The sequence below is a fragment of the Musa acuminata genome, chromosome BXJ1-10 (assembly GCF_036884655.1).
Source record: "Musa acuminata AAA Group cultivar baxijiao chromosome BXJ1-10, Cavendish_Baxijiao_AAA, whole genome shotgun sequence".
In the NCBI taxonomy this organism is placed as follows: Eukaryota; Viridiplantae; Streptophyta; class Magnoliopsida; order Zingiberales; family Musaceae; genus Musa; species Musa acuminata.
In genome coordinates, this window is record NC_088336.1 from 29,238,703 (window position 1) to 29,249,488 (window position 10,786).

The 10,786-nt window shown below is 40.2% G+C and overlaps 2 protein-coding genes across 10 annotated transcripts; one reads left to right on the forward strand and one right to left on the reverse strand.

Moving 5' to 3' along the window:
* The first annotated feature begins 761 nt into the window (after positions 1–761).
* LOC135584697 (lipid droplet phospholipase 1-like) lies at positions 762–5,210 on the forward strand. Of its 8 annotated transcripts, none has more exons than XM_065087684.1 (12): positions 763–1,052; positions 1,136–1,248; positions 1,843–1,987; positions 2,319–2,386; positions 2,472–2,542; positions 2,631–2,891; positions 3,563–3,726; positions 3,815–3,870; positions 3,995–4,047; positions 4,377–4,548; positions 4,636–4,733; positions 4,821–5,210. In XM_065087684.1, the coding sequence occupies exons 3-12, from the start codon at positions 1,887–1,889 to the stop codon at positions 4,926–4,928; spliced, it is 1,152 nt and encodes a 383-aa protein (XP_064943756.1). In that variant the 5' UTR covers positions 763–1,052; positions 1,136–1,248; positions 1,843–1,886; the 3' UTR covers positions 4,929–5,210. The 8 variants fall into 8 exon arrangements, with proteins under 8 accessions (XP_064943761.1, XP_064943756.1, XP_064943755.1 ...); XM_065087685.1 differs by lacking the exons at positions 763–1,052; positions 1,136–1,248 and adding exons at positions 1,255–1,479; positions 1,601–1,710; XM_065087686.1 differs by lacking the exons at positions 763–1,052; positions 1,136–1,248 and adding exons at positions 1,255–1,479; positions 1,601–1,677.
* A 255-nt stretch (positions 5,211–5,465) lies between these two features.
* LOC135596031 (polyadenylate-binding protein-interacting protein 9-like) lies at positions 5,466–9,687 on the reverse strand. 2 transcript variants are annotated; one of them, XM_065087692.1, is made up of 10 exons: positions 9,070–9,687; positions 8,651–8,761; positions 8,474–8,518; positions 7,486–7,558; positions 7,289–7,401; positions 7,086–7,145; positions 6,871–6,918; positions 6,696–6,764; positions 5,948–6,002; positions 5,466–5,869 (listed from the first exon to the last, which is right to left on the reverse strand). In XM_065087692.1, the coding sequence occupies exons 1-10, from the start codon at positions 9,409–9,411 to the stop codon at positions 5,805–5,807; spliced, it is 981 nt and encodes a 326-aa protein (XP_064943764.1). In that variant the 5' UTR covers positions 9,412–9,687; the 3' UTR covers positions 5,466–5,804. The 2 variants fall into 2 exon arrangements, with proteins under 2 accessions (XP_064943764.1, XP_064943763.1); XM_065087691.1 differs by having other exon boundaries at positions 9,034–9,687.
* Between the last annotated feature and the right edge of the window lie 1,099 nt (positions 9,688–10,786).

The following is a 10,786-nucleotide window of genomic DNA, read 5'->3' on the forward strand; positions in this document are numbered from 1 at the left end:
CTGGCGCTGAGTTGGGAGCAGGCAAGGAGTGTTCGAGAGGCAAGGAGAGGGAACATCGATGGTGGTGGTGAGGTGAAGTGTGGGTTCTGTGATGGGGATCATGAGGAGAGAGGGTGCGAGGTCAGGAGGAGGATGAAGGAGTTGTGGTTGAGGAGCAAACTGTCGCCATCCATGAGCGTGGTGAGGAGGGGAGGAGGAGGAGGAGGAGGAGGAGGGGACGAAGGAGAGGGAGGGCTTGGGAGGAGGGGAGGGCAGTGCCAGTGTGGGAAGCATCAGTGCTGGAAGAAGTTCGACAGGAGCAGTAGCAGTGTCGGGGCCGCGGCTGATGCAAATGCTACTGCAGCTGAATGAGATGAGATGAGATGTGTGGTATATTGTCATTTAGTTACGTAGAAATGGCTTTTTATTGTTCTTATGGTCACTCACGTATGTCCATACTCAATTTGGATATGGATACTTACATGTTATTGGATGGATATTTCATACGTGAGAAAAAGACTAAATAATAATAATAATAATAATTTTATATTGATAAATATGTATGTTAATTCTGATTAAACTAAACTTGATACATTTCTAACCCATGTCTTGTCTACTACTACTATGAATTATGAATGTACCAATATTTGTACGTATGTGATGTGGATTATGAATGTAGAAATTACCTACACATACTAGCATGAATTATGAATGTGAAAATTATAGCCTTTGCCCCATATCGATAACTGTCTATCCAAATGATTACCAAACAAAGAATCATTTCGATTAAGCCAAAGGTGATTCCAGCAACGCTGAGACGAAGGCCGCAACAGAGACTGGCAGTTCGTTTCCCGTCTCACCGACGATTCTCGCTCGCTCTCGGAGTGTTTCACGAAAGATTTGGTCCCCTCAGGCTTCTTCCCGGACCACGGCGCACGGCGGGTAAGGATCTCCCACGTCCGTCCTCTCCACCCGACTCTTCCCCGCCGCTCACGGAACACGAGGCGATGGCGCCCGCGGTGATGTCACGACACCCTATCCGAACGCGACGCGGAGCTCCATCTCGCTCCAAAGTACGCCCTTTTCTTTTGCCTTTATAAATAAATTGGAGATATCGTGCGCCCCATCCCCGATCCCGTGGCTCCATCTCCCTCAGCACCGCAACGATCACCCTCGGTACAAGTTTCGTTGTGGAAGATCAATGACACGCGGCGTCGCCCCATCCGCCGTCCGATTTATTTGGGACTCCCTCCTCCGCTATTTTCTCAGGTTTTCGCTTTGGTCCCTTTTCCTTTCATCGACTTTTGATCTTGGAGGATGGATTTTGGTCTACGAACGTAGAGAATATTCGATTTTTTGTTTTGCTTGGACTCTGAAATGTCTCGATTCGGCAAGATTTGGTTCTCCTTCGCAAATTCTTGTTCTTGATTGTCTACTAAAAACTACTCTTCTAGCCTTGTGTTGATCTTCTTTTCTGATCGCCAGACAAGGAGCTGCTAGGTTTTGGTGATTTTATTTCGTTTTCGTTTTCTCTTTTATCTCTTTCTCTCTCTCTCTCTCTCTCTCTCTCTCTCTCTCTCTCTCTCTCTCTTGGCATCTGAATTTTGGATTTTCATTTTAGATTTTGTTGGATTGGCATGTGGCATGCTACCGTTCGCCGTTTGGGGAGCTTTTTCTTGATTGGCTATCAAGACTCGTGTAGCTATTCGATCTCTTCATATCTATAACTAGGTCATGAGCATCCAAACTGAACCATGTTAGAGAAGACGTCTGGTTTTGGGGAAATTGCACATTTTGGAACCATTTCTTGATTGCATCATTGATACTGCAGGTCTCAACATGCAACTTGTTTTGTCTTTGCAGGACTGACCACAGTAAGGGGTGACCTAAACTTTAGATCGCATAAGATGAGCAGCGGTGCCGTAGGTAGTATAACATCTGAGGACGTTCACAAGTTCAAACAAGGACCTGATCATCTCCTCGTCCTAGTTCATGGCATCGGGGCTAGGTAAAAGTATTTTTCTTTTTCATTATGTTGCAATGGGACTTTGAATTCTGCAGAGTGATGACACTTTTGGTCGATGACTATTTGTAAATAGATGGCTGCTTGGTTCCTTTGGAAAATCGGTTATCATATCTCATCATTGAAATGCTAATGTTGAACATCACCATTCCATCTCCAGCATGGTTGATGAACTAAGCCGTGCCATGGTTGTCAGTTAGTGAAATGGGATTGATGTTTCTTCTCTTATTTTAAGTTGGAGTTGTCAAATGACAATTGTGAAACATTAGTTATGTTTCTGACCAAATTATGCACTAACACAGTATGCAATATGCAGCTCTAGTGACTGGACATACTCAAAGGCAGTGTTAAAAAAGCGTTTAGGAAGCAATTTTTTAATTTATGGTATGCTATTTCTTGTGTTATTATCATGGGCTACATTTATCAGAGGGCATTGTGAGTTACTTATGAAATGTATTTTTCCTCACAGCAAGTTCGTGCAACAGTTATATAAAAACATTAGATGGAATTGACAGAGCTGGAAAGCGACTCGCAGATGAGGTGTTGGTCAATTTTTACTGCCGAATGAATGCAATTCTCTTTTACCAATAGCTGCTGTTACTGCTATACTGACAAACTTTTGGAACAGGTCTTGAGTGTGATTCATAAGACAGGAAGCTTGAAAAAGATCTCTTTCACAGCACACTCCTTAGGTGGTCTAATTGCAAGATACACAATTGCTGTTCTTTATTCTTCAGATACCTTGCAGAAGGATCTGAATGATGGTTATAAAACTGGAAATCCAGAAAATTTAGAACGTTCATCAAAACTAGGCAGTATTGGTGGATTGGAACCAATAAATTTTATTACCTTGGGAACTCCACATCTCGGGTTTATAGGGAAAAGGCAGGTAAATTCTTCTGTACCAATTCATTCATCTAAGGCCATCATAGTGGTCAATTCATTCTAGCTCACCGTTGCCGTTTTTTCCCTTCCTCGTCCAACTTGATGGTGTTTTTAGATTCGAGGATATAAGATTTTTGCTATAATACTTAAATTTTGAAGAATATTTCTTAGTATTGTGTTTCTCATCTATTATGATTTCTGCTTTCTGTACTATATTTATTTTCAACCATTGATTCTGGGAAGAAATTAATGTGGGGAGAGAGTACCTAAACACAAATAGAAGAAATTTTATTATTTACAGAGTGACTCGATTAATTAACTCCAGGTTTTTATTGATTCTGACTTATTATGGTAATTTTGTGTAATTAATGGAGCTTCACTGGGATATGGTATTTCTTATCAAGGGGAAAAAAAAAACTAGATTTTTAACATCTGGGGAAGTTGTGCTGGGAACAAGAAGCATATTCACTGTCATATGTCCTCTATCACACACAGGTTTCAGCTATGGGCCACTATCAAGGATACAGATTCCTCCTATGTTTCACTACTAATAGGCATGGTTTCACAACTTTGTAGATCAACACACGGGAAGCTCTTTTAGTCGATTTTATGGTTTTTTCTGTCTATCCTAATGTTAAAAAGAAGTATATGACGCTGTTGAATTTCAATTTACAGTTTCCGCTTCTTCTGGGATCACCCATTCTCGAAAAGCTTGTTCCACCAGTGGCCGCCATATTTGTTGGCCGAACTGGTAGTCAGCTGTTTCTTACAGATGATGAACCTAACAGTCCACCCCTCCTTTTAAGGATGACATCTGATTCTGAAGATTTGAAATTTATGTAAGTTGAAGTAATCAGATACTTAAAAACAGATTTGTCTTCTTTCTCGAGGTTTTTGACACACAGTTATTTGTATTTTACTTTGCAGATCTTCTCTGGCTGCATTTAGGATTCGTATTCTTTATGCCAATGTTTCGTATGATCGTATCCTTTGATACTAGTTTTTCTAGTAACTGCAGTACCATAACATGGATTTATTTATATGATATTCCCTATCATAGAATATCATATTTTCCTTGCAGCAACAGTTTTCTTGAGCTTCATCCAGATTTGGTCGGCTGGCGAACATCTTCAATCAGGAGAGAGTACGAGCTTGCTAAGGTACCTCGATCGATATTTAGTGTACAAACTGCAGCAAGTCTTTGTGGATGAGTATTCTTAGTTTCAAAACCCGACACCGAATACAATTTTAGGCAGTGGGTCACACGATAATGTTCATCATATGTCTTAAACTAACTTTTGTGTATCTAAGTTGCACATAGTTGGAGTATAAACAGGTAAGGGATTGGCATTTATCGGCTAAAAGCAACGTTTTCAAGACAGGATTCTGTACATTTTTTTAGTGGAGGTTTTCCTCAGAAAAGAAAAAAGAATTAATTTTCTCTCATACTATTTATTATGAGGATGTTGCTTGGTGATTCACATTGCAGCCCTCTCGCGAGTCTGTGGATGGCTACATGCATGTTGTGAATGTGGAATACTGCTCCCCTGTCTTATCCGAAGGCCCTCCTCGTTTTCCTTCAGAAGCAGCAACGGCAAAGGCAGCTGCCCAAACTGTCTCAAACACACAGAAAACAGCAGAATACTACGGATCGATGGAAGGCATGTTTATCGGGTGACAATTTCCATATCTCGGTGCTGCTTTTTGATGGATTGTGTTGTTTTTTGACATGGTGAAATTGGAAGCAGAGGAGATGATACGCAGCTTACAAAGGGTCGGATGGAGGAAAGTTGACGTCAGTTTCCATGCAGCAACTTGGCCCTTCTTCGCCCACAACAACCTCCACGTACGTACGGGTGTAACTCCGATTCCATTTCATGTTGGTTTATTTGGTGTGTTTGGATGGATGAATGGATGATGCGTTGTGACTCAGGTGAAGAGGGAGTGGCTAAACGGTGCTGGTGCCGGCGTCATAGCTCACGTTGCAGACAGCCTCAAGCAACAAGAGTTGTCTCGCACGCTTATTGCCGCAAATCTGTAGCCACTGCTTCGTTTTTGCTTGTTGGATGAGTTTTCTTTCCTCCCGATCCCTGCGGTTGCAGTGCCATGTATGTATACAATTTAATGGGGTAGGCCGCCTTAGATCTGGTGTATTGTTGATTGAGCTCAGACTGCAGCTCTGTGACTGACCCAAACCCAACTCGGACCATCATCAGATCAATTTGAGATGAAGAGATGTTGTTGATAGAACAACAGCAAATATTCCAAGGATCTGTCATTGTTTTGATCTGTGAATACTATAATAAACAGAGGCATTCCCATATATTTTTCTTATTTTGTACATTTTCCTGATATCACAAGCCTGAAAATTACCCCAACAAGCTAACTTTTTAAACATACCGTCACATGAATCTTTGTAAAACGCTGACTTTGCACAATGAATCAACCACGAATGGGATTCACAGCGTAGAATACACTAGAGAAAAACAACTTTGCACAGTGAATCAACCACGACTGTGATTCACAGCGTAGAATACACTAGAGAAAAACAAAAAGGACATCCGGAATCCAGCAGAGAGGTTGAACATATAATATAAATAGGGCTAGAGATCAGCCGATGGTCAATTGGTACTAGAACATAGTGTAGCTGCATACACATGTAGATCGGTCAGATGAATAAGATTAGCCATCAAGGTTCCTTGACTACTCCCGCCGAAAGGAAAAGAAAATAAACAAAAGAAGGTTCTGGTTACAAGCAACAATGAGTTCCCACTCGAGTGATATACCCGGTCGACGATAAATCATATGGAGATGAATATATCTTCTTAGCTGATAATGCATGCCGATACAGCACAACCTTGCAATAAGGTCTCACTAGGTGGAATGCTAGTAATGTTCCGCTATTAACGAACCCTGGTCAGTTTGAAGCAGCTCGTTGTATGCGTGGCCTCACTGGTGTCTTTGAAGGACTCACCCTGAGATGTGGGATTGAAAGCTATTTTAGTTTGCACAAACTCTACAAAACATCAGCTGAATGGTAGTCAGGATCTTGCCTGATAGGTAGGGCTCCCAAAATTGTGCCACTACAATTCAAAGCCATGATTGCACTTTCAGCCTGCATTAATCGAAATGCAAAGTGGAAAACCTTTAATCACCAGTGTAGAAACAGACTGATGGATGCAATAATACCACTTCTGCTATATTTTGTATGTACCAAGCAATTACCAAAATTAAGCTGTAAGATCGATAAAAGATGTGTATTATCCTATCTTCCCCTTCAAGGTTCTTGTGCTTTCAAGAGGTAGATTCATGTGTAATATCCTTGTACCCATGCAATTTTACCAAGACTAAACCTAAGATCTTTCAGCTTCTTTACAGCATAACTGGTCCAAAAAATGTATAAACCCTATAACCATAAGATGATGTGATATGCACAAGCTTGGCAAGAGTCTGATATATTACGTCTAGGCTTTTAAAGTTATTTAAGCAGAAACACACAAGTCCAACCATATCTTACACCATCAATTGATATTTGACCCTTATATAAGCCATAAGTTTAACAACTCTACACTAATAGTAAGTTTCTTGCAACATACTACTTTATTATTAACAATATGTAATTCAGTATTCTTCAAATTGCCATGGTAATTAAAGATATCTTGTTGACATAATGTTAGACATCAACTATTGAATAACCTCTGCTTCAATTCTGGGCAATCTTAACTAATCCATTTTTAGTGAAAAAGAATGAAAATTTGTCAATGTATCGGTCAAACAGCAATTAAAATATAAGTTCACAATTAATTACCTGAACAAACTCTACAAATGCAATACATGTTGAGTGCACATTATCACCAAGCAGCCTCAAACGAGAAACCTGTGAAACACTATTCAAACTGAGTCACTAACAAATAAGGCACCGTTACAAGCTTAATAATGAAAAGCATTCAACAAATTGATCATATAGTGGGTAGTTAGCTAACCTCACCACAAAATCGTTCAAAGAAAACTTTGACATCTGTTTGAGTAACCTGCAACAGGACAAGTTAAGGCCATGACATATTATAAACATGATGCATTTACAATAATATTCATAATAACCATCACAAATTAGACTTCATAGTTATATTTTAACACATACCACTTAGTAATTAGGGAAAAAGAAGGATCATAATGCAGGAGGCAGAGATGCATTTACCTTCTTATCAATATTTGTACAATAAACTGTCCTTACAACCATTTCCTTTTCATCTTCAGACTGCATCAAAATCTTGGCAGTCAGTACTCCAGCAAAAAAATTATAAAGTGACGAAGCATCGGACAATCTGCCCTTACTTTTTTTCTTATTCCTAAACAGTCTCTACAAGTAAAACTGTACATGAAACGATGAAAAATACTTACCCTAGGAAGAAATTTTGGATTCACTGGCAGAATTGCAGTTTTTGAAGGTAGGACTCTGAGAGGATAATAACCTAGCATTGTCCCACCAAGATTTAATGCTGCCCTCGCACCATCTATGAGCAAAACAGCATACTTGTTAGTATGACATGTGTGATTCATGCATATCCAAGAAAGAAATGCTAATCATATATACTTACCCTCGTCAGAGAACTCTATGAATGCAAATCGTAGGACTGAATGGGGATCACCACAAATTCGGCAATCTACTACCTTCAGTATGAAATTTAAAATGTAACATGATAATCAGAAGAGAAAAATGAAAAACATGATAAGTTCATTGTATTTGTGCTTTTACAATGACATCAAAAATTGATGGATAAGCAAAAAATATCTTACACGACAGCAATAAAATGGGATAAAAACAAGAAATTCCTTCCTCCCCCATGTGGGATTAGCCAATTCATTTATTAACCTCCAAAACACAGATTTGTAACCTTCTCCCAGGATTGCTAATAATTTAGTTAGCTTAATTATTGTTTTGAGTTAAATTATTAAGAAATTCCTGAAAATAAAATTTTTTTGATATCTTATCTTGGATCTATTGTTCAACAAAAAAATAAAGGTTAGACATTGTTGATCACACAAGAATGAAATGGTTATAGTAGAGAGGGTGTTACGTGTGATTATCATCTCAGACTGGAATTTGAAACTTTGGAGAATGCTACTGCAGAACCTAGGACTGCAATAGCGAGAGGTTTCCAATTAATTTCATGGATCTTTTACTCCACGTTCACAAGCATTGATGAGCTGACAGGGAAGTGGTATTAAACAAGATCGGTTGCAGATTAGCTCATTGAGTGGTTGTTTCACACTTGTAAATAGTGCTATTACTGTCATTCTATCTTGAACATCCCCTTTTCATATGCTAAAATGGACAATAAAGAGCATAGATCACAAAAGAAGAAACTGACTATGCTGAGGTCATGAAAGTGATAAACATGTTCATTGCTTGGTAAATCAGAAGAAAATCACAAATGTAAAGCAAAAACTATGAGATTCCCAGCCCTGTTTAGCTTTTCTTTGTGCAATGCATAACATTTGGCAAAAATATGATTATCATAGGCTTTGTAAAACACAGAAGGAAAATTTCTAAATACTTTATAGTATGTGAAATTGCGAACTTACTGGCCCACAATTCGCAAATACTTCAGCAAGCTTTTCTTCAGTTACCTGACATTCATCAAACGACTATCCATATCAGCACGACAGACAACAGTACTGGATAAGGACCGAGCCATCTTTTCAAGAATGATTGAAACATAAAACAGCAACGAATAAGAAGAAATCACAAGATAGACTCACAAGCTGATCGATGTCAGACACATATACAGTTCGCCTAATGCTATCCTCCCTCTCAGCTCCTCGAAGTCTATAATTCGTCCTCCTCCTCCCCTGGTTATAACCATTTCTTCTCTGCCAAAGAAGGAGCAGTATCAGCGATCGAGGAAAACACTTATAAAATTAACATTTTTTCCTAGTTCTGGACACGTTTTAACAGATCTTGTTCATACTCCAATTCCAAATCATGCCGTCTTCCTCTGATAAGGTTGCATTTTCTCGAAAATGCATAGACAAAGCCCGAAAAAGATTGACATTTTGAACGAGAAACAGAAACCCAGAATCCCTTAAAGCTAAAATTCACATGATCCAAAGCTTAATTTCGAAAAAGCAACGAGAGACGTAACGCAGTTGAAAGTCGAGTAAGGAATCGATGCAACTACTCTGGGATTGGGCTGATTATTCGATGATCCATCGCTGCTGGAATCCTTACTAGTACCATTGTTAGTCATCAGTAGATGATTGTGATAGAAATCATTCAACGACACGAAGATGGGCGCATCGGCCGACATCCGGCCGTCTGAAACCCGGTGGCCACCGGCGCCACCGCCGGGGGCAGCATAAGAAGAAGGGAAGAACTCCTTGGCGGACGGATTCAATTTGGAGAGCAAATCTACCAGATTCTTCACATCCCTCTGGTACTCCCTCTCCGTCTCCGCCGCCGGTGACTGGCGGTGGATGACCTGATTGTCCGCCCCGATCGCCTTCTCAGCCACCGCAGCCATTTTATTTCCCCTTACAGAAAAAGGTAAAATAAACACACAAACACTACCGAGAACAAATCAAGACCCGATCGAGCTGGACGATACGATCGAGATAGCGGACGCAACGAGGCGATCAAGCGGAAAACATCAGCAAGACGCGATCATTTTCGCCATCGCCGGCTGTCCCACTGCTTCTTTTGTGCAATTGGCGGAGTGAGATGGCAATCCGAGGAGAGAAAGACGAGGGAGGGGCGAGAGGAAAAAGATGCGATGAACCCAAGAGAGATGGAGCAGCTGCTGCGTCTTGCTATATATAGAAGGGATTATTCGCCTAATTCGTTTTCTTTCTATTTCTTATTAATCCTCATCGACAGTGCGAGAGATGAGGAATATTTAATAATACCAATACCATATTATATTGGAAGAAATAGGAAGGAGACCAACGTATTGTGTACTGTATTAGATTAGATTATATTAGATCGGTTTATCGATGACTTAATTTAGGAATTAAGCAAGCAAGCCTTTTGTTAATTTGTTAGGTTAGTTAAGCCTTTTCCACAGATTCGGGTACATAATTATCTCGATTCTGTTATTAACTGATACGATGTTGTTAATCGTCACAACGGAATTCCCATGAATTATTGTGGAGTCGATCCAACATGGCTAACCCACCCACCCATTGCTCGAAGCCAGGAATGTTGTTGGGCCGAGGAGGAGAGACCCGTCCTGCGCTCCAGTTGGAATGCCGTGTACGTGTGTTGGTGCCGTTTATTTCTTTCTACAGGTTATCGACATGGATGTGATGATTTTGACTTGACATCTTTACGGTCAAAGGAAATGTTTGACCAAAGGAACGTAATTGTTCTTCGAACTCCAGTTTTAGAGAGTCTTTAGTGACGCGATATTTGGAACGATTCACGTTAAGATCACAGGCAATAATGAACCACTCACTCCATGATCTCGTCGTCGTGTATTTTACCGTGATGGTAAGTAACACGATAGATAGAAGGTAATGAATAGCTCCCGGTAGAAAAGGCACCATTCGAGTGAGAAATAATATCCTACTAGAAAAGGCAATCTCATTGCATGCATGTCGAAGCCCATCCATCTTACGTGCTGACCTTCTCATACCACGACTTTCCAATTTAGTTTCTATCTGATTGAAAGCGAGGGGGGTGCGAGCAGCAATGAAACATCAAGTTGATCACCGAGCCAGCAATATATATATATGTAATATGCCAAGCATTTACTGGAGTTTGACAGAGTCACATGAATCAGCATCCACTGTCCTATGAATCTGCCGAGTCTCGGCTTTGAGAGACATCGTAGTATGGTCTCGTCAGGCTCGAGCGATCCATTTGATCATCGAGGGGATTCAGATTCAACAGGAAAGGTG

Coding starts and splice junctions, on each gene's coding strand:
- LOC135584697 (XM_065087682.1), top strand. Junction 2,892..3,562: donor GGTTTATAGGGAAAAGGCAG/GTAAATTCTTCT, acceptor TTCAATTTACAG/TTTCCGCTTCTTCTGGGATC. Junction 3,871..3,994: donor TGCCAATGTTTCGTATGATC/GTATCCTTTGAT, acceptor AGCTTCATCCAG/ATTTGGTCGGCTGGCGAACA.
- LOC135596031 (XM_065087691.1), bottom strand. CDS start 9,411: ATGGCTGCGGTGGCTGAGAAGGCGATCGGGGCGGACAATCAGGTCATC. Junction 7,559..8,473: donor TATTTGCGAATTGTGGGCCA/GTAAGTTCGCAA, acceptor TTCATACTGAAG/GTAGTAGATTGCCGAATTTG. Junction 7,146..7,288: donor ATCCAAAATTTCTTCCTAGG/GTAAGTATTTTT, acceptor ATTTTGATGCAG/TCTGAAGATGAAAAGGAAAT.